Below are 22,312 nucleotides of genomic sequence, written 5' to 3' on the forward strand. Positions count from 1 at the left end.
AGCAATCGCCACTGGATTCTGACGTTGTTCCCCATAATGCTTTGCTTTGCACTGTGCATGGCATTGTGGTGCACAACTTTGGGATGTAGAGCTCTGCTTCCCAAAAGATATTCTGCTGCAGCAGCCGCCACCTTTCCTGCACCGGCCCCTGCAGTAGACAAGTGGTTTCCCCACACTGAACCAGTTCCAACCACTGCCTATAGCACACAATTAAATCACAATACTTATTGGTCCCTGTTTCCTTTGTCAAAGTCTAGTAAATTAGGAGATTAATCTTTATTTTAAGCATTGGTATAATGAACAAAAAACACTGATATTTGTCCATATTTTTATTTACTAAGCATATTATGAACATACATACATACATGCTATAAAAAGAATTTGCAACTGGTGGGAAAGTGTTATTATACAATGGCACGTTTTATATTTTTGCTTCAAATTGCCCTCTCCCTTTAACAAAACAAAAAAATATCAAAGATGCAGTGTTATTTCTTTTTGTTTTGTTTTTTTATGTTGATTAGCACTTTTTTGCATTAAAAAATAAAGTTTCTACAGATTACCCAGACACTTTGCAATATAAAATATTAGTGATAAAAAGGCTGGGATCTATTGAAATTAGTAAGGAATGCAGCAGCTGGTTTGCATTTATTCTAAAATAATGTGATGGCATGAATAAATGCACTATATAACAGTGATTTATTTATTTGAATTCCCATTTAAAATATTTGGTTGTCTGCACTTCTCAGGATCAATACTGAAAAATACCACCAAATGTGGAGAGAGAAAAAAAATAAGACAAACTATAAAATGCGTGAATAACATAAACAGATCAATAAGGAACATTATTCGGTCTTTAAATAATAATAATACATTTTGGTATTCTCCTAGTATGTGTTAAGACATGGAAAAAAATTATAATTCTGTGCATCACCTCACAATTGAACAGTCGTTTAGTTTTTAACACAGGCGTAATCATCCAAAGTTACAATCATTTTTGTTCTTAAAAGATAGCACTATTAAAGGGCACCACGACGACAGCAATACATTCCTTTTAATAATATGGAATTATAACTAAAGACCGACAAATGAATGTCTTGTAGGGCACCCAGAGGAGGTGTCTGTTCAGCCCAGCTACCAAAGGGATGTACTCGGGAAGACTTCTGTTGATTATCTGACCTGAGTCAAAGGCCTCGCGCTGGATATTATGCAGCCCAGTATTAATAGGCTCTCTAGCAGACACTGCAAGAAGGGCTATCTTGCCATATGGGTGGTTTGTAAATGCCCCTGCAACTCTGAAGCAAAAAAAAGACATTCCATTTTGCTTGTTCCCCAGTTACCCTCTCCCCCCCCCCCCCCCTCCACAAAGTCAGCATATCAAGTGTGGCCTTAAAGGGTAGAAAGGGCAGATTACCCGATTGTAACCAAGCGGAGATAATGACAATGAACAGATAACAAAATAGATATATACATTAGAGCTCAATTAACCGTACATTTTCCCCGCTAGAGACATATGTCCTCTAATTCCAGAGTGGGAGTTTGTGATGCGTTTCAGAGTCAATACACAATGTATAACTATGCACTATATCAGCAAGTAATTCTTCAGGGCTCTATGGCATCTTCTGTAGCTACACGACATCGGAACAGGCAGACTGTATACATATAGAGTGCACCAGAATCTAAACACCTATATTTCTCTCCACAGGGATACAAACAAGCCAACCCTACAAATTCCCAAATGTATTATTGAGTATTGCGTTTCATATCCATTAAAGTATTCAAGGTGGCTAATGTGTAATATTAAAAAAAAAAAAAAAGGCTATTTTTGTACACAATTTACAAAAGAATACAGATAATTATCTTTTTAAAAAAAAAAAGTTATGGAATACTTAATGTCAAAATTAGAGTAATACAATTATCACTTCCTAGTCTAGGACATTAGAAAAAAATTAATCAAATCTGGCAAAAGTTTTGTTTTTACGAGTGCAGTTTTTAATAATTTGCTGTGGGGTTCAGCGACACGTCCAAGAGCAGCCAAGGTGTTATTGAAGAAGGTTGAGAATAATTGAAGTGACCATCACCAGCTTACCAGTGAATAGATTTATAAATATTTCCATAAGAGAAATGAGTCTACAGCAGTGTTTTTCAACCAGGGTTCCTAGGAACGCTTGGGTTTACCCAGGCATCCCTAGGAGGGTCCCTGCAAATTTCAGGTCTTTTAAAAATTGCACCAAATACAGAAGAATTTACAATGCATCTGATCTTAGACGCACTATTAGAGAGGGTTGGGGTTCCTTCGAATGTCAATATAATTAGTGTTCGTTACCACCTCCCAGAAAAAAAGGTTGAAAAACGCTGGTCTAAACAATGTTTTTGCTGCATAGACCGCAGGGCTGGTCTGTGAGTACAGAAAACAATGTGCAGCTTCGAATGCAATATGTAAATTAATGTGTAAACAGGTTAGTTTACCAGTGAAGTGATAGTTGTGTCTAATTCAGCCTTGTCATTTTATATGTTCTGTGTACAGCAAATAAAAATACCACTTGTGGGTATATTGTACTATGCAAATTCCCACTTTTTTTTTTTTTTGCACAAGCCAGCCTTGGGTAACATCCTTTAACTGTCCCCTCATTAAAAATACAGCAAGATGGACCGAATAGGTTTTATTTACTGTTGGAAGCAAATCATTATTTTGTTGCATAAAAATTGCATTCATATTTCAACAATTAAAAAAAAAAAAAAGTAAAAACAAAACCTTTGGTTAATGTGTTTATTTGAAGCACCAATTTTCTTTAAAACTATTTACAATAGTGTTTGTTTTTGTAATAAGCATTAGTGTTTTGTTATCAGTAATAACTGCTCATTGTGTTTTGTATGTTTTTATTCAATTTGCCTATACAATTCTTTTTCATTATTATAGGCTGATAAATTGTTCTGCTAACAGTCAGTATCTGAAAAGCTAAACGAAAAATTAAAAAGCACATAGGAGAAAATGTTGACGGTACATTAAATGGACATGTGCTTTGTTTCGGAGTGAATTTGCAGCTATTCCATCAATGATGACATGCTATTGCTCAATTTTCCTGTAACAAGAAATATGTAAACACAAGGAGCCTTGCAGGAGGCAGCTCAACTCAATGCCGTTAGCCCTGGTGAATGGGATGACATCATGGGTTGGGAAGCTGCTGCCATTTACTGTAAAAACCCAGAATACTTGGTACTGCAAATAGCGAATATGAAAAAAAAAAAGGATTATATTTTTTTTTTCAATGAAGGTCAAATTAGCATTGCAAAACTTTGACATCAATTATCTTTGGAAGACAAAGGAACATGGGGATGTTTTACTTGTGTATGTAGGAGTCAAAAGCAACTTTCTGAAACTTCTTCGGGCCACTGTTTGTATTCTTCTTTATTCAAAGGACTTGAGCACTCTGATATATTTGAGGCCTTATTGTAAATAGAATAGTTACAAATGAATATACAAGTCCTAATAAAGACTTGCTGTTATCCTTGTGATAAATGTGCATTCACTCTTACCCAATTCTATTTACGGCATATCCTCTAAATGCCTCTCTCCATTTTAGAAGTCAAATTGCTGCATACTTCATTTAACAAACAGCTAAAAAAATCTCTGTACACGTTCCTCCTCCCCTCTTTCTCCCCCCCCCGAAATGTTATCATAAATGTCAGCAGTTCTGCTAAACAAAAAAAAAAAGTGGGGAGCATTTATTAGGGTAGCAATCTAGGAGACTCAAAAATAATGATGACATTAATGATCCCCCAAAATGCATTTCTTTTCCCCAGTAAAGCATCATGTTACAGCCACTACAGGCAACACAATGAATTAATTGGAGACTTAAATCATTGTAATTTGTAAACATGGTAAACTGACACTTGGGGTGGGTATTCTTAATGGATTCACTACATTTGTGATGTAACTAGGAGCCGTGTACTAGCTCTTCTTACATAGGCAATTACCATTCTCTTCCTCTGCTTGGTGGTGTTATTAGGGCAAAGGAAACAGACGATCGATATATAATTTTGTATTTCTTGGGTGATTTTATTCATTTTCAGAGAAACATAAATGTGGCTTGAAAGATTAGATATATATGTTTTAATGAAACCAATTACATTGCACAGACGTGCGTTTTTCCACTTCCCATGCACGTTGTGTGGAACTACCCCCTCTTACCACCTTCATTTAAAATGCAGCAATTCAACGGGCATGTTTGAGAGACATTTAGTGCATTTATTTGAAAATAGATTATATGCCATGAGTAAGAGACTGCCGCTAGAACGAATGCATACCAGTTTGTAGCACTTTAGTGATGCTGAATACTTCTGCACATTCATATTTTCCAATGAACACTGAAATCCAAAAAGGTGAATCTCCCTGTTAACACGTTCATCCCAACACTGGGATAAAACTCCGGTGAGCAAGACTTCTTCTCCCCCCCCCCCCTAAGCGTGTGTGTGAAGTGTAACTTTAATATCTGTCATGGTTCATTAATCATGTCACTTAGAGAGGATAGCTTGTGCTGAATAATTGAGATATCAAATGACAGTGTTTACATAAAGGAAACAAGATTTAAAAAAAAAAACAAAAAAAAAACCAGTAAATATGAAAACAATTAGGAAATGTGCAAGTCCATTGACATTTCTTGATTACTGCTTCCCAAAAAGATTTTTTAGAAAATGACAAATAAAAGGAGGAAAGATCAAAGGACAATGGCCCTAAAAATGTGTCGCTTCCTTCTTCTAATAAAATGGTTTGCAACTAGAAATGGTGTAGTTCTCTGCATTTGAATGCTACCGCAGGAAGATTGCCTTAGCAGAACTTTTACATTCTGTCAATTTTCAAAAACATAATCCAAGCTTGTAACCGGACTGCCAAATCTCATAATACCTGACTGACTTCAATTGAGAGGGATTCTGGGGGTGTGACTACTTTCTTAATCTACGCAGCTTGAGGCCTGTGGAAGGCAGTTTAAATGGCAGATGGATAGAGAAGGGAGACAGAGCAAGATTGTTCGCATCTCTTAGGAATGGCTCCAAGTCACACTCAGCTGAAGTCCTCCTCGGGGTTCTGTTGATCCAGGAGGCGCACGTGTGTAAATGGAAAGTGACCATATTTTCCGTTGCACTCTCCCTCCCACTGACCACTCACGTTAATCTTGGTTACCTTTACTAGTTCACCGACCTGTAGGAGAAATGAAGAGACATTTTAGCATTATACCAAAGTAGATACGGTTAAAATAGCATAGTGTCTTTGCAGCCGATAATAAATAAGATGCCAACATATTTGATTCAGTGCCAATTCCTTGCATCACCATATCTGACAGTCAAGCGCATCAACTGTTTAAATATTTTTACAATGTCTGATAATTCTGGACTCTCTTGGCCACATACAAATTCCCTTTCATCCCCTGTACAGAGAGAGTTCACTGCATAGAGTGTAAATTGGTTTTGACACAGCCAAATAGGAATTCAAATAGACAAGAAAATAAAGACCGTCTCGGCGCCAAGGCAAGAAAATCCACTCCAGTATACGATTGCAAGCAAAACTACTACACCAAGTGTTGCTAGCAAAAGCCATGAAGAAAAATGTTCTGTACATCCAGTGCAGTACATTTTAACACATTATGTCGCACAAAACTTAATATACTTCAAGGACCCCACCGAATTCCCACATGGGCCAGTGACGAATCAAAGAAAGTGAAAAGGCCTTGAGACTAGAACTTTCAGTTTATCATTCACTAGATACGTCACCAACCTCTTTTCTGAATCTGCTACCCTTAAAATATCTTCTTTTTTTTAAAACTACTCATCAAAATGGCCAACCCCGTCTTAACATTTTCTTCACCACTACCAACCCTTATATTAATTTAAACAACACCTATCCCCTTATTGCTCAACAGTGTTACCTCCCATTAATATCCGCACTACTGTGCCAAAATCACAATATAGTTTAGAGAAAGGACAGGAACACAGGGGTAATTTGGGGAGTATTGGTGAAATTGCCTCATCACATTGTAGCTGGTGAAATGTCAGTGAATTTGTCCAGCCCCTGAAAAGACCGATCATGGTTTACTACATCACATTCTGCTTTCACCACCTAGCGGCTTCTCTTTTAGGCAAGTGTTTCCACTTAGGACAAAGTACGTAATGGTAGCAAGAGAAAAGTAGGAATCATTAAAACATAGAAAATTCTAAATTGTAAGCGTCTATCAAATTAAATTAACTACTTCTCCATCCTAATTCATGCCACACCTTAAAATCTCATGGCATTGTTTTAGAGAAATATTGACCAATTTTGTTTTCCATCTCAAAGCAGCCATCCGGGTTGCATTTCTTCAATTTTTTGTTATAGGTTTCAAAACAGGGGGTCTCCCAAGCTGAACCCCATGAATTTCAACTAATGCTTCCAGAGATACTTCCAGAAGGGGTGCCAGTAGCATCTCTGGCTGGCAGTGGGTGCACCTAGATTGTTGCTTTAAGTTTGGTCACTGTAACAGCCATAATCACACTGCAGGATACTTACCAGATTTAGGTATGACCACTTGACTCAAACCTTCCTCAAGGCCCTGAATCTGACCAGTTATTTGGGGCAGTCAGCGAATATGCTATTCATATGCAAATTAGGTTATAAAAAATATATATAATATGCAAATTGCATGAATTGGTATAGATTTTTTTTCGTCCTTTAAACAATTTGGCAATGTAACTGGCTTTTCATGTAAATTGCTTCTCAGAATTCTCCTGAGTTCCTACTGTATGTGGACTGCACTATTAAAAGAGCAACCCAAGCAGTCAATGAAAAAACAAAAAAAATCACATGGGAAAATAGGAAGCCGCACCGATGACATCACAGCTTCCTATTGGCCCGCAAATATCTGAACAGCAGACATATTGTGAACCCTGGTAGCCGAGGAGCGCTCATAATTTTGTTGAAATTAACAAAGTACAGCTCCAGAGACCCCTGCTTCAATCCTAAATAAAAATGTCAAACATTCGCAGGCTTGGATTGCCTCTTTCAAACGTTTACCAAGTATTTGTAACCATGTATTATTTGTCATCTTAACGCTTTGCCCAGACATACTTGAAAACGAGAGGTAACTCAATGTATTACTTCTTGGTAAAACATTTTATAAACAAATAAAATAAATAACTAGGAACCAGGGCATCAAGAGGTAACATTTTTTAACGGACTTAAGGTCAGAGGTCAGCTGTACTAGCATTTTACTATTAACAGCAGCCAAATAAATACAGTTGCTATATTCATACTTTGAGCATTTTACACAGTAAACATTATTGCACGTTGTGTTTAAGGTGATACTACAATTACACAATGAAACCCAATATGTGGTGGGTACATGTCATAATAAAACATTTCCTCAAGTTGTAATGCAGGGAGGGGTGTGCAAAGTGGGGGGGGGCTTCGCTGCGGGAGGCGCAGGGTTTACAAAGGCCCTGCGCGCTTCCCGAAGGCATTTAAAGGAATGCCGGGGGAGCTGCAAGGCCTCTGTAAACTTCTTTTTACCTTGGTGCCATGGCAACGTGGCGTCGGGATCATGTGACGGCTCATTGCTGTGGCAACGTGACATGCCGCCAGAAGGAAGGTAAGCAGGGGGGGGGGGGGGGGAGGAGAGGACAGACGTCAGGGGAGCGCAGGGAAAAAAAGATTGCGCTCCCCTGTCGTAATGTATGGGCACAAAACTTGCACCAACGAACAATTATGCTAACCCAAAATATATTAATGCAGACATTTGAAAGACGACTGAACTTAACTTGTTCTTGAATATCAATGTATAATTGTTACAAAGTACAAATCCAACTTATGTGTTTCATGCTTCAGACAAACTTGGGAGGAGACTATTCTTTCAGATAGTGAACTCCTTGATACGGTGGAATGTTTGCAGCAAACAATATGCTTTTACAAATAACATTATCTTAAAACAAATACGTCAGGAAGGCTCCAAAGCGTAAGCTAGGAAAGATGATTCATAAAAGCAGGAAGTCAGACTGGTCTGGTGTACAGAACAGCTGTGCCCACACTTTAAGGACAAAATCTTGTGAGAACAAATATGCTGGTAAAAAACATACCAGGTATTTAACCCCAGTCGGTTCTATTTGCTTACACCAACGAGTATTCTGATGTGGTATTATAGTATTGGTCCTATACAGTTAATATTTCCAAGAAGAACTAAGAACAGTATGTGCACTTTGTTGGCCACACTGCAGATTTTAACAAAATAACTTACATTTTAAAGCTGCAGTTCAAGCTTCCGTTTTAAAAAAAAAAAAATATATATTTTTTTTCCCATTCAATATGTGAATCAATACAATCTGCACACTGACATGTGATTAGCTAAGCTGCAGATCGATCTCATGTAATCAATTGCTTGCTCCGGGTTATTTAATTCAGTTCTTGAACAGCATTCTGGGCAATGTAGTCCTAGAATATGATTGACTGGGCAGTTACTAGATACAATTGGTGCACTGCTAGAGAGGACAGGGCTCAAGAGCCAGAGCCTATCAGAAGGGGACAGGGGCTGTCACTTGGAAATGCTTCCTACATTAGAAACATTAAAAAATGTCTTTAAAACATTTATTTTTTATTTTTTAAATCCTACAAGTATATCCTCATAGTTCAGAACTGATTTATTTATAAAAAAAAACACATGTAGGATATTGCTTGAACTGCAGCTTTAAAACAACACGTTTGTATCTGCATATTTCTCCCCCAATGTCCCCATCTGCAGCTTGAGTAGTCTGCATTTCCTGTGCGCACATGAATGAATGGCTGAAATGTTGGCCTCAGGAGCACAACCAACTTATAGTTGAATGATTTTGGTGAGGGACTTCCTTCCTACACTGATTTTATGTTGGACATTAACTTGTGGAATTACTTTGTAGTCCCAACTGACGTCCCTATTAAATGTGCTGCAGAAAAGTTTTTGACTCGTATGGGAAGCATCTGTTACATGAGGCTTACAAGTTGCCCCAACATCGATATCTGCTTTTTGGGATACTGAATAAGGGCCCTGTTATTTTGCATATTACAAATGCCCACACTATATACACCAACAAACTGGATACAGGTACCATAAAAAATGAGAAGGTCTTACTCAGAAATAGAAAATGTTTTCTGACACAACCGGCTTCAAAATAAATAGAACATTTTTATATTAAGAACGATTATTACACCACAGTGCCACTTTGCAGGAGGGAGGAAAAAATAAATTAAAAAATTCTGCTGTGAAATCAGATCAAGAGTTTACAACAAAACAGAGGAAACTTATGTTGTGGGTCTCAAACTTGGCTGGGCATGCCATCGTAACACATGCACACTATGCCAACACACACAAACCCCACAACCACTGAGCAATACATTATACCAACTGAAGCACTACACAAATAGGAGTCCACTGCAATAATTGAGATGCGTGTCTTGGAGATGTAGCCAGAGACTAACACTAGATTTGTTTATGGCAAAAGTTTAAATTACTTCAGCCTGAATTGTATGCCACACCAAAGGAATCAGAAAAATATGCCAAATGGTGTCCACAAGTGGATTGGCCCATTGCAAAGACTGTGAATGCAGAGTCAGAAGAGGATCTACTGTCAAAGAACAGTTATCGAATGCTCTCTCTCATTCAACATCTTGTCTGCTGTGCAGTGCTCACTCTGGACTAGAGCAGAAGCATGCAAGGACAAAAAGGTACAGTAAGTTTCATCTTATTCAAAAACAACAAATCTCCAGTGTTTGATAATCTTACAATCTCTTCACAGATCAGGAATACACAGAGTGCCTGCTTCATTATGTCCTACCTGCAGTCTACCAGATGTAGTCAGAACTGACTATCTTGGCAACTATGAGGTTTCTGTTATTGGACTGCTCTCATCTAATTTACAGCGATACTCATTTTTTAAGAAGTCAACACATCCGAGAAATGTGCATTAAAATATGCTTTTAAATGTCCATCTTTTAGTCTTAGAAGTTAAAGCAACAAAGGATAAAGCTGTGGGTTTATTTAAAATAGATATTTGAATCTATGGTAACTGGAAAGACAAAAATAGATTTTTTTTTAAGCTACTAAGGTTTGTGTTCTGAGCTGTGACAAGGCTATAATTATAACCTGGAGAGAGCGCTCTAATGTGCATGTGCGGAAAGGCTTGCATGCATTGGATAGCTGTGACAAAGCGTCAATAGGAAGCCGTGACGTCATCAGTGTGGCTTCCTATTGGCCCATGTTACGTAAGAGCTTCAAACCTTAAAGCACTGCTTGCTGAGCCGGAGCAGCTACCGGCACCTACTTCTGAGCTGTCTACAGAGCTGATATTAACGGGGTTCAGCTCCGGAGACCCCCTGCTTTAATTCTATATTAAAAAAAAAAAAAAATACTATCTTGGATTGGTCCTTTAATTAGCAACGGAGTATTTTTGTAACAAAGTTGTGTAATAGGAAATGAAAATCAAATCATGCGAACAAGCTTGCTTCAAAAGTCCCACTTCCTTTTTTATATGACCTATTTTTAACTTTTAAATTGTTTACTATTAGTTTCATTTTGATCACATTGTTAAATGCAAAATACATTTTCTATTTTCGAACAATATTAATTCAATTCCCCCCCACCCCCCGAATCTCTTAATTAACCCCCATACCACTGCAGCTTTTGGAACTGATGCTACATTCTTTCCTTAGCTAGGCTATATTAAAATCAGGAGACATTGCCGGCCATATATACGAAGCAGTCACCTGCCAGAAGGCATCTTCCAGAGATAGAAAACACTTTACAGTCCATCTAAGTCAATGGCAGCACAGGTGCCTTACGCCAGAAGACTGCTTACTAAATAAACCTGTATGTTAAGCAACATTTGTTAGCATTTATGCATCTGTGATTACATTTGCATATCTATTAAGCAATATTACAAGAAAAACACCTGATTGTTTTGTAATGTGTTTATATTCCTGTCTTCTCTACACAAGTATGTTTATTACATAAAAAAAACGTTTTCTCTGATCAATAAAATGATCCGAGATGCGATTTCTATAATCACATATGAGGTCCCTCAACAAAAAAGTTCCTCACACCACTAGCAGCAAAAAAGGCATATATGTGTCTCCTATCTCTATATCCTTGGTGAATAAGTTGTAGGACCATGTGCTAAAAAGCTGGTACGAATAAAAACATTGGGTACAAAGCATGTTAAAGTCATAGAGAAGCTAAGCTGCAGGTCACATTTCACAATTTTTTTTTTTAAATTACTCGTCATGGACATTCCTTCCAGTTTAGGCAAAAGTCCTCCCCTTAGATGGCAGAAACATTGTTAAAACAACTTGCAGATAAATGCAGCCATCACATTTTGAGGGGCTCAAAAACAAACAAACAAAAAAAAAAACCCTAAACCCTTCCTGCACGTCTTCCTTAATCAAACTGTGCTTTTCTATCTCACTTTTCCTCTACGCTTGGCTCCTATAAAAATATACTGTCCACATAGTATAGCTAACTGGCATTAATGCCCGCTTCTGTCGGGTGACCAAGCAAGAAAATTGAAAGGGGAGCAGAGTGCACATCACATTCATTATAGTGCCGTTCTGTCCCCACCATACCCAAGGCTCAGACATCTCTCTGAAGTGGGCAAAAAAGCACAAAAATATTAAAAGGGGACACTAAAGGTTCAATGCCATATAAAGAAGCCATTAAGCAACAAGATTAAACACATTCAAAATATTGGCCTCACTGACTGACTGTAGAAGGGACAACACCATTACAGAAGTCTAAATACTAATTTCTCATTTGCAACAGTTGTAATAATCCTCTCACAAATCACACTTGCATATTACCATTTTGCTATAATATACCTTGTATCCTACATTAACATACATAAACACATCATTTGGTCTAAAGAAGGATCTGCATTGAAAAGGAAAATCCCTTTGAAAGAATTTTCCTTCAAGGTTGTGCCCATTATATACCTCCAAAGCCAAGGCTGTCTTGTCGTAGGCATTGGGGACTCGCTTCTGGATAACCCTGGCAAAAATGGGCCCATTCTGGAGGTTAGGCAGCGGAGTGTTGACGCTGGGTTGGGCATAGGGCCCTGGCTCCGGCCCACTCAGTGGCTGTGGGTGCGAATTTTCCTGGTTACCTCCAATCAAAGCTGACCCTGGAGTGGAAGCGGGCCTGTGCTTCTCGACGTATGGAACGGGTATCATTCCCCGCCGTCCTTCGCTGTCTTCAGCATTCCACCACTGCTCCTCAGGCTTATCTCGGATTCTCAGGATGTCTCCTTTCTTAAACGGAAGGTCTTCGTCGTCATTGCCATTAAAGTCAAAGAGAGCTCGCACGTACTCTGCTTCTTCCTGCCTCTGGATCATGCCATGCTGCTTAGACTTGGAAACGGGCTCTATTAAAGTGGTAGTGTCCAGGTAATGTATTTTATAGAATTCCAACAGAGCTGGTAAGGAGTCAAATTCTTGGTCACCTATCCGGAATCGGGATTGGTTCAATCCTGGAAAAACAAAAAAGGGACAGATTACCTTTACGCAGTTATTTACTTGGTATACAAAGGCTGCCTTAAATCTGATCAAACTCTTGCTTGTTTTTTTTGGCATTGAACAAAGGGCAATTTTACATAAAAGTACTTCAAACAACCTCGTCTTCCTTTCAGTTTTAAATTTAGCACAAACAACGTGAAAATGTATAGAAAGGATTCCCAGCACGCAAACATCAAAACAAGCAGATATTTTATCATTCATCATGTGTGTATGTGATCCCACAAAACGGTAAAAAGAGCATTTTTGAAGGACAACTGATACAACATGAGATTATTGTCATTACTGAGAGAGTATGTGTAACACACCATGGACAGTCCGTTTTGTCCATGGTAATAACTACCTATGCAGAGGGTCTGTGGTCTGTATAATGAACAGTGTTTAAGAATGTCCACAGAGAGAGAAAAGGTCTGTAGATGAATATATATATACAAAGTGAGCAATGCAAAATGAGAAAGGCACCAAATACTATAGCCAAAGCACAAAAGAAAAAAGTTAAGCACAAAAATATAGGATGTACAGAAGAAAGTCTGTTAAAAACATATCAACGGTGAATGCAATTAAAGCAAAATACAAGGCACACAAATGCAAGCACAGAATGTACTTATCTGGGCAATGTGTGTGAGGAAAAAAAATCCAAAAAATAAATCACAATTGGCAAATAGATTTTTTCCTTCATGATCACAAAGGTGAAAATGATTTGGGCAGCCGTGGAATCAAGTAGTTTAACCAATTCAAAATCTTCTCTATTTGATTTTGGCATGAATGGAGCAGTTTATGTGATTTCTTTATGTTACACAGTAACCCAATTTTTCATTAATTACATTGTATATATTTTGTAAGATCTATAAAAGTGGGAGTTGCAAAATTGGAAGTATTTCAATTGTCATTTTTTTTTTACAATTTGTTTAATAAATGAAGATATGTTTAATCGTTGTACATTTAGACCAGACTGCTATACTCTGAAAAGACCAAATCATTCGATTCAACTCACACTTCTGAACCTGATGGGTCTTCATTCTATCTTTTTCACACCGAGCGATATCGGAGTTGCTAATGGATTCCATGTATAGACTTGGTGGGCTGTGTCTGACAATTTCTACGTTTAAGCAATGTGTGACAATAATAGGGCACCGTAGAAGTAAATTATCCATAACAAATTGTTAATCCTATGGATCCACTGGAATTCTAGCAGATTTGCTAATTACAAACTTTTCGTGTGACCAAAATATAAAATATTCACTGGTGCTGATGTCTGTACACTTAATAAAAACCCAATACATACCTACCCCCCCCCCCTTTCCATTTCTTTTAGAAATCTCAGGATGTCCCAAAAAGTCTCTGAAAACTGATAGTTACTAAATGCAGTCGGTCTTCAATTGCATAACACTTCTGGGTTACATGACTAATACAGCTGCAGACCAAGCAATATCCTATATGTGTTTGTTTTTTTAAATCAGTTCTGTACTGTGAGAAAATACTTGGTAGCATTAAAAAAAATATCTAAAAAAAAACGCTGAATGACATTTTACTGTATTATAATGTAACAAGCCTTTTTTGTTTCTATATCAATCATTTACATAGTCACACATACTGAGTCAATACTCATCTGCAGCCATTTAGCGAACCCCCGAGCCAAATCTTCGCCAATCGATCACAGAACGGATCGATCGGCAACTTCGCTAATTACTTATTGTGTGGATTGTATTGATGAACATATTAACAGATATATATATATATATATATTTTAATGGCAGGTTGAACTGCTGCTTTAAAGCCCAGAGAATGAACCCTCTATATTGAAGAAGGGACGCAAGCAGAGTGTGTGTATGACATGTTTTCCCTTTCCCACAAAAAAACAGAAAAGTGGGCAAGACAACAGCTTAATTGTTTTGCATCATGTTGAATAATTTCCTATTTAAAAAGATGTAACTCAGTTTTTAACAATCCAATTGGTTTTCTTCAATTTACTATGCAAAGATTTATCTTATTTGGTTTCTCTGGACAGGAATCACAAATTGGGCCCTTTGAATTGGGGAGTGTTTGTTCATCAAGTGTTTTCTTTATCCATATCCCACTATGTCCTGATCAAAAATCCAATAAAAATCAGACGCAGGAGATAAATGGGGGTGCGGGGGGGTTCTAGCTGTGCAAACTTGTTGAACACAGTGACAGACAAAAGGGAGCCACAAGAGGAAGTTATTTTAAAATACTAAAAATTGTGCAAAATGCTAGCTTAAAAAAATAAATAAATAAAAAGTTATTCCACACCCAGATGTAACCCCTTAAACATTTAGTCAACACAAAACATAGATCTGAGGGTAATATCATTCCAGGAACGCAAATGGGGAAAAAACAAACACTCAAATTAAAAATAAATAAATAAAACAGTCTAATTGAGCCAAGAAAGGTTTGCCTAGCTTAAAAACAACTGTCTACTATTCTGCCTCTAAAAAGGTACAGCTACACTCCAGAAATATTGACATGTGAAAGTTGTCGGGCAATTTACCACTTGTTTGTGCCATCATTTCAGCTAGTCTAAAAAAAATAATTACATTTTAGGCTTAAAAGCCTAACAGACTGCATACCAGAGGTTCATTAAACATAAAATACATGTTTTTGTAAAAGGCTCACTCCTAACTTTGGTACTGCAGTGATTCTAAAGTTGCTGTGACCGGCCGAGTTAGTCAGTTTATTGGAAAATCGATAGCAGAAATAAGCAAATTCTGTATGGAAATGAACTATAATCCGTTCTTGGCATCTCTGGCAGCAAAGAGGTTAAAGATGTGCTGCTCTGTCAAACACAAAGCTCATCACAAAACAAGTGTAGGATCCTGATTCATTCTGACCACTTCCCACATTCTTAGAGTAGTTGAGAATGGAATTATATGCCAATAACTAGTACAGTATGTCCCGTTCAGCACATGACCAAACAAACGTGTTATGGTTAAGCAAGTCAAAACTATGTTTGTAATGCTTTTTTTATCAGAAGTATTATTTGATTATCTGATCACTTGAGTGGAACACTCCTCCATTCAGTAACTGTAAACGAATCCAAGGTAAATGTTTGTAATTTTGAAAACCTTTTAAAAATGATTCTAGGTTTGATTTTTTGCAAGATATAAAAAGAAAATAAATGGATTAGCAAAAAGGGGGTGTTTAAAAAACAAAAAAAAACAAAGACAGTTTAATGATCCTTAATCTCATGCTGTGACAAGAAAAAAATCTCACATTATTATTAGTAAAGGACTGTGCACACTTATTTTGTCCCTGTCTGCCACCCCACTTATTTCAACCCAAATGCTGTCTGAAAACCCCCCACTGTTGCTGCAGTGGCCCCAGATCCATTCACCTTGTGTCCCTCCCCATAACCTATGAGGTTCTCAAAACCTGGAACCCAAAGGCTACAAGCATCTGAGATCCGAAGAAAAGGCACTTAACAAAAACCACATGCATCCTTTTTATTATGCCTCTCTGACACTGAACAGAATGCTAGATGGCCACAATCAACTGCATGACAATTTTGCACTGCCTCAGACCCCAATATCTTACAAATAAATTAAGACCTCCCTCAAGTGAGGGTGTGAAACCCACTGTAAAGCCAATGTACTGAAGTGGTTGAGGTCTTGTGATGGACAGGCACATTGTGCCTGTCCCTCTCCAAGTAACCATTGTTTGTTCAATGTATACCCAGCCTATGATAAAGATATCTGCTTATTTGTATTTCTCGAGACTGAAGTAGCCATTGAAAAAATATCCAACAACTTGTATTGGGAAAAACGTCAAACAAGTGCTTATTAATGATCTTTGTGATATTTCCAAGGGAAAACACACACACACACACTTTTTTTTTAACAAGTTGCTCTCAAATACTTATTTGGCACACACTGGCCTTTTTAATCCTCCATACTGCCAGATGAGCCTCTAACACATTAATACCCCTCCACTATCTGCAAACAATACAAACTTTATTCCAGAATATGCACATTAAGTTCATGTTAAAATAATTTTTTTTTATTTATTTATATATATATTTAAAGATTTTGGGGGGAGGATATATATCTATAACCGTGTTTCTCCCAGCTTCCTCTAGCTGTAAAGGGGTTAAGGGTCGTGGTCAAAAGCGATGCTGCTAGAGGCACCACTAATATTTTATTTACAAACTTAGATTGTAAGCTCTTCGGGACAGGGACTACTTTTTCTATGGTTTTATGTCTGAAGCGCTTATTACCATTGTGTTATATTATGTCCCATGTATTACTGCTGTAAACTTTAAGTACCCCGAATGCCGCTATATAAAAATATATATACAAACCTTAAGTACCAGTACTTATTTACAAATCTCCATTACCATTAAGGTTATCTACATTCTACAAGATAAAAGTGGCACTATTTTTGTACCCAACCACTAATTATTTGGTTTCACAAACCTGCGTTTCCACGCCCTTTTAACAGCGATTTATTGAATACCCCTCTCCCTTGTGGTTCCCACGGCATCAACATTGTATACACCTTATCTACAGGGACCTACCTCCCTGCCCCAGTGAGGTTTAGAAATGCATTAACTGGGCGCAGGACCCCTACTTGCATGTATGTTATATAGCGCCAACAATGTGCATAGCGCTTTACAAAAATCCCAACACAAACGGAATAAATGACCAACAGCGGGGAGAGAATTGCATTAGGTGAATATCAAAAAGCCTTCAAAGAGTTTGCTGGTGTAAAAGCTCTTCGAAAACCATTCAGCAGCAGAGGGGCGCGCAAGACCCTACATTACCGCCCCCCTCCCGTGGCGCTGAAGGGGTTAAATGGAGGGCGAATGGGTGTCCCCTTCCCCTCACTCCCCACCCCCCCAGGTTGGGTCACCTCTTCCCCCCCACTCACCGGGCCCGCTCTGCCGGTTGCTGCTCACGCTGTTGATGATGTAGTGGGAGACCTTGGAGTTCTCGGACACCGACAGCACGTAGTCCCCCGGGATGGTGGTGGAGTCGCGCACCAGGAACACGCCGTGCCGCTGGCCCTGCAGCAGGTTCACCGCCTCCTGCCGGTTCTGCCTCCCCCAGTACCAACTCGCTCGGTCCTCCGAGTCGAAGTTACCGGCCATGGCTTCTTCCTCCTCCTCGAGCCTCTTTTGCTCTCCGGTGTCTCACCGGACCCCCGGCCTTAGGCGCCAAATGACGCCGCCCGAGACAGAGGCGCGCACACACTGGACGCACCGAGACCTCCTCTCGAACCGATCCCAATCTCACCAATCCCGAAATGGCGGCACAGGAAAGGTCTGACCTCACCTTCCGGAAGTGCGTCATCGCAGCGGAGACCGCGTCGCGCAGGAGGAAGGCGGCGCCATTTGCAGAAGGTCGGATACACACAGGGTACCCAGGCCCTGTCTCTTTAATCATTCATTTGAAAAGTCTTGGTAATTGGGAGATGTAATAGTTGTTGTTCAGTCTATACCTAGAACATTCTGAAGACATGTACAAATAATTAAAAGTGAGGCATGGATATTTGTTTTTTTTTTAGCAATTGTCTGAATTTGTGTGTCTTTTGAACACTTTCTGTAAGAAATTGGACTCTATAAGACACAATAGTTCCAGATTGGAGTGGTTAATAACTGGAATCTTGCATTAAGATTGTTAGATCCTGCCAGACCCATGCTAAATTTCACACAAAACTGCTTTGTCCATAATGAATTCTGCAAACACTGCCAGATCCATGTGTGATTCATACAAACATCGCAGGACATGTGTAATTCACACAAACTTGGCTACATTTTATTCACACACACACACACATTGCTGTATCCATGTGTTATTTACACAATCGCAGCTGAACCATGCAAAGTTTGGATTATAGTGGGCACGCGCGACAGAGCGCATGGTGATGCGCGCCTGTCGCCTGAGCGATCTGAGACTCAGATCGCCCGCGACGCCACGAGGCTGGTTCTCCCTCATTGGCTGAACCGCTCACGTGACGTGGCCGTCGCCAGAAAAAAAAACAAATATATTGGTCGGCTCAAAATTCTGCTGCGCTGACTATGGGCGGCCTCATAGCGGTGCTGTGAGTTGTTCGCATCGCGCTCACTATAATCGCAGTCTAAAATTCACACAATAACAACAAGTCAGATCCATGCATACAGGAGGGCCCCGAGCATGCGGCGTGTTCTGTTCTAAGGGCCTGCTGCAAAGCGAAAATTGCCAGAAAGCGGAACTGGCAATTGTCGGCGTGTGCGCATGTGCAAGCCAGCAATTCCCCCCTTCTGCGCATGTGCACCCTCGTCAACCGCCCATTCTGCGCATGCGCAACCCCTGACTTCCCCGTTCTGCGCAGACATGGCGGCCCCCTTCTCGGAACCGCCGTATCAGCGGATCGCTGAGAAGTGGGGCGTTGCTGTATTTCACATAGACCTACAGTATTTTGATCTTGCTAGAATCGTGCTAAATTTATATAGTAAAAGCCAGATCTTTATATAATTTACAAAAAGTAGAGGGTATTTACACTCTTGGTTCCAGCTTTTTTCCACTAAGAAGTATGGTGCTAGCCAGTAAAAAAAAAAAATTAAACTAAGTTTGTAAGAATTCTTGTAGCATTTGTATAATGAATACAATTTCTTTTTCTCAAGGCGTATGTGGTGAAGAAGATGAGCAGTTATTAGTAGCTTGTTTGTTGCATTGTTATAATGCAGTAAATAGTATGTTTCATTCTCGTTTTTGTTCATTTGATTGGAGTACATGTTTTAATATTACTGGCTATGTGGGTGTGGAATGACCACAGGCTAATTAATCACTGGATTGCATTTGAATATCCATTTCTACAGAGACTTGGCTCCAGATAACCCTAACAAGATCAGACAATGCAGGTTTTTAAATTGGAACTGGAGAAAATATGAACTATCTGAAGTGACTCATTACTGGACCTATTCCAAATTTTAAAGGCTTTATAATCCCCAACATTATTATTATTTTTTTTTTTTAAGGATGGCATAGTGCACATGAAAGAGAGACCTAGGAGGTTTTAATAGCTGTGTGTGTCTATTTATATTTCTTAAAAATACATTCACTCTTAGGCCAAAAATATTTCCCTCCAGATGTGGTCTGCCGTGTAGTGGCTCGGGGGCTTACAACACTTTGGCCAAAATGTTAAACTAAAAGACCATTTTATTTAATAGATATCTATACATATATATTTAGGCACTGTACCGTGTATAGGTTTCACTGGATGTGCACTGAGCTCTGTCTGTGTTTCATGTTCTGTCTCTGGTTTTAAATATATATCGCCATGCTCAGTAGCACTCCTCTGTGACACCTATATGCTTATATATATGTTGTGGTTATTTTGGGGGTTTAATATGAGCTTGCAGGTGTCCTGAACTGTATGTTTTACAAAAATATTTCCATCATAATGGTAGCAATGAAAAAATGGAGAGTGCGGTGCACGACCAAACCAATAAAAGAGAGAAAGGGGTGACTACCATAAAAAATGTATTTTTATTTGGTCATGAAAAAATATAACTGAGGTACAAAAAAGAACCACCTACGCGTTTCGCGCCCAAACGCTTTATCAAGGAAGGTGTACTCACTCGCACACCGGAGGCTCCCCATCTGATGGACGAAATCATCCACAAACCACTCACCAACTACAGCATGTGAGTGTTTGGTGAACTTCAAATATACCAAAGATTACTCTCATTTTGGCTATGTTTATAACCGGACAGTCTTTTAAGAAATCTTTGACGCTATACTCTTCTGGCTCCTGTGTTTTCTATTTAGAATTTAGGAACCAGGTAGGAGCTATCTTCTATGAAACTAGCCACAATTTCATGTTCTAAATGGTTATCTTATAGGAGACCTCCTATATTTGCTTTGATATATATGAAAATATTCATATATGGTTTTGATATACTCTATGAGCACCATATCCCTATTTGCACTGTTTCTAGCTGTATCATAATGGTAGAACGATGCCACCTTTTCAAATAATTTCATAGGTCGTAATCTTTACCCATTGCCTTGACACAGATGAATGTTGTGTTAAATGCAGTCCTCTAGTCTAACATCTTCCATAGTCTGGACTAACCCACCCAGATTTGTATTTGCTGGTTGACAGACGAAAGCAGCCAGCAAAGCAATAACCATAACACACTAGTTATAGGTGGGGTAACGATGTGGGTTTTTAAGGCACCATGATTCAGAGTAATTGACGACATAATGTACGTTTTTATTTTAGCTTAGTATTTTTGTTTGTTTTTTTAGACAAATCCGTGTCTAGAAAATAATACGGCATGAAAAGAGTTTAATAGAAGAGGCAATTTTGACAATTTACTACAAGTGAAGGCAACTCTAACGGAAAACACTATTTCATCATTATGTATACTTCTGTTTCTGAATTTATGTAGTCCTCAGGCATTGCACGAATTTTAAAACTAAAATTAACTTACCCCCGGGGACTATTCAACCAATGCTTTCTGTTCAGTGGAGTAACGTTTTGGGCACCACTCCATAGAAAAGACATTATGGAAAAAGAGAAGTTGCAGAGAAGAGCCACCGAATGAATAAAGGGGATGGAAAATCTGACTTATGAGGAGAATGTGGCCAAATTAGATTTATTTACGTTAGAAAAGAGGCATGTAAGAGAGGATATGATAACTACCGTATATACAAATATATTCAGGGACAATACAAAGAGCTTTCAAAATAACTATTCATCCCAAGGTTAGTACAAAGGATTCGGGGGCATCCCTTTAGGTTGGAGGAAAGAAGATTTCACCAGTAACAAAAGAAAGAGTTATGTACAGTAAGGACAGTTAAAATATGGAATCCATAACCCATGGAGACTGTGATGGCAGATACAATAGATATCTTTAAAAAAAAAAAGTTGGACATCTTTGTAGAAAGGAAAGGTAAAAAGGGATATACTAAATAAGTAAATATGGGAAGGATGTTGATCCAGGGAGAAATTGGAGTGTTATTATTTGGAGGCCGGAAGGAATTTACTCAAAATATCTATCTTTTGATATTCATGGCACATTGTCAACATGTTAAATGTACGTTATTGCCTTTCAGCTAGTCAGTAATATATATATATATATATATATAAAGCAGAAAGTAGCCGTGTTAGTCCAGTTGCGATAGTGCAGAATAAATGAGTTCTTCAGTATTAGGTGATACCTTTTTTATTGGACTAACAATTTATGTCATAGGACAAGCTTTCGAGAGTTCTCCTCTCTTCTTCAGGTCAGGCAATACTGATTTACATAGGAATCAATGCTAAAACATATATATATATATATATATATATATATATATATATATATATATATATAAAAACACTAACAAGTATATAACTTCACAATGATTTAACAAAACTTAAGGTTACATAGTGAGCAGCATGCTGGTTCCAAACTTGGTAGACGAATCCAATACACGAAAGAGAAGATGCAACACCTGTATTTCGCAATTCTTGTTTCAATAAACACTTGGAGAAGAAGTAGATGAAATCTTTACAGATTTATTTTGAAAGGCATCTGAATATGCAACGGTTCGGGCTTCACAAAAGGCTTGTTGTGCCTGAAATGTTGCGTGTCCAGATGCTTTTCAAAATAAATCTGGAAAGACTTTGTCTACTTCTCCAAGTATTTAATGAAGGAAGAACTGCGAAATACAGGTGTTGCAGCTTCTGTTTCATATATTGCAAACTTTTTTTTTTAAATCAACTTCTTTTTTTCTTTTAATTAATTTGAGTATTTTTATTTTGCTCTAAGCT

At 38.4% G+C, this 22,312-nt stretch overlaps 1 protein-coding gene across 2 annotated transcripts; it reads right to left on the reverse strand.

The window, feature by feature from the left end:
* Positions 1–316: 316 nt before the first annotated feature.
* CRK (CRK proto-oncogene, adaptor protein) lies at positions 317–17,835 on the reverse strand. Of its 2 annotated transcripts, none has more exons than XM_075589343.1 (3): positions 17,438–17,835; positions 11,978–12,510; positions 317–5,197 (listed from the first exon to the last, which is right to left on the reverse strand). In XM_075589343.1, exons 1-3 carry the CDS (start codon positions 17,655–17,657, stop codon positions 5,060–5,062), a joined length of 891 nt encoding a protein of 296 aa, XP_075445458.1. In that variant the 5' UTR covers positions 17,658–17,835; the 3' UTR covers positions 317–5,059. The 2 variants fall into 2 exon arrangements, with proteins under 2 accessions (XP_075445458.1, XP_075445459.1); XM_075589344.1 differs by having other exon boundaries at positions 5,059–5,197; positions 12,148–12,510.
* Positions 17,836–22,312: the final 4,477 nt, after the last annotated feature.

The sequence above is a fragment of the Ascaphus truei genome, chromosome 3, assembly GCF_040206685.1.
Source record: "Ascaphus truei isolate aAscTru1 chromosome 3, aAscTru1.hap1, whole genome shotgun sequence".
In the NCBI taxonomy this organism is placed as follows: Eukaryota; Metazoa; Chordata; class Amphibia; order Anura; family Ascaphidae; genus Ascaphus; species Ascaphus truei.

Coding starts and splice junctions, on each gene's coding strand:
- CRK (XM_075589343.1), bottom strand. CDS start 17,657: ATGGCCGGTAACTTCGACTCGGAGGACCGAGCGAGTTGGTACTGGGGG. Junction 12,511..17,437: donor CAACCGGCAGAGCGGGCCCG/GTGAGTGGGGGG, acceptor TTGTTTTTCCAG/GATTGAACCAATCCCGATTC. Junction 5,198..11,977: donor AGACAGCCTTGGCTTTGGAG/GTATATAATGGG, acceptor TTTCTCCTACAG/GTCGGTGAACTAGTAAAGGT.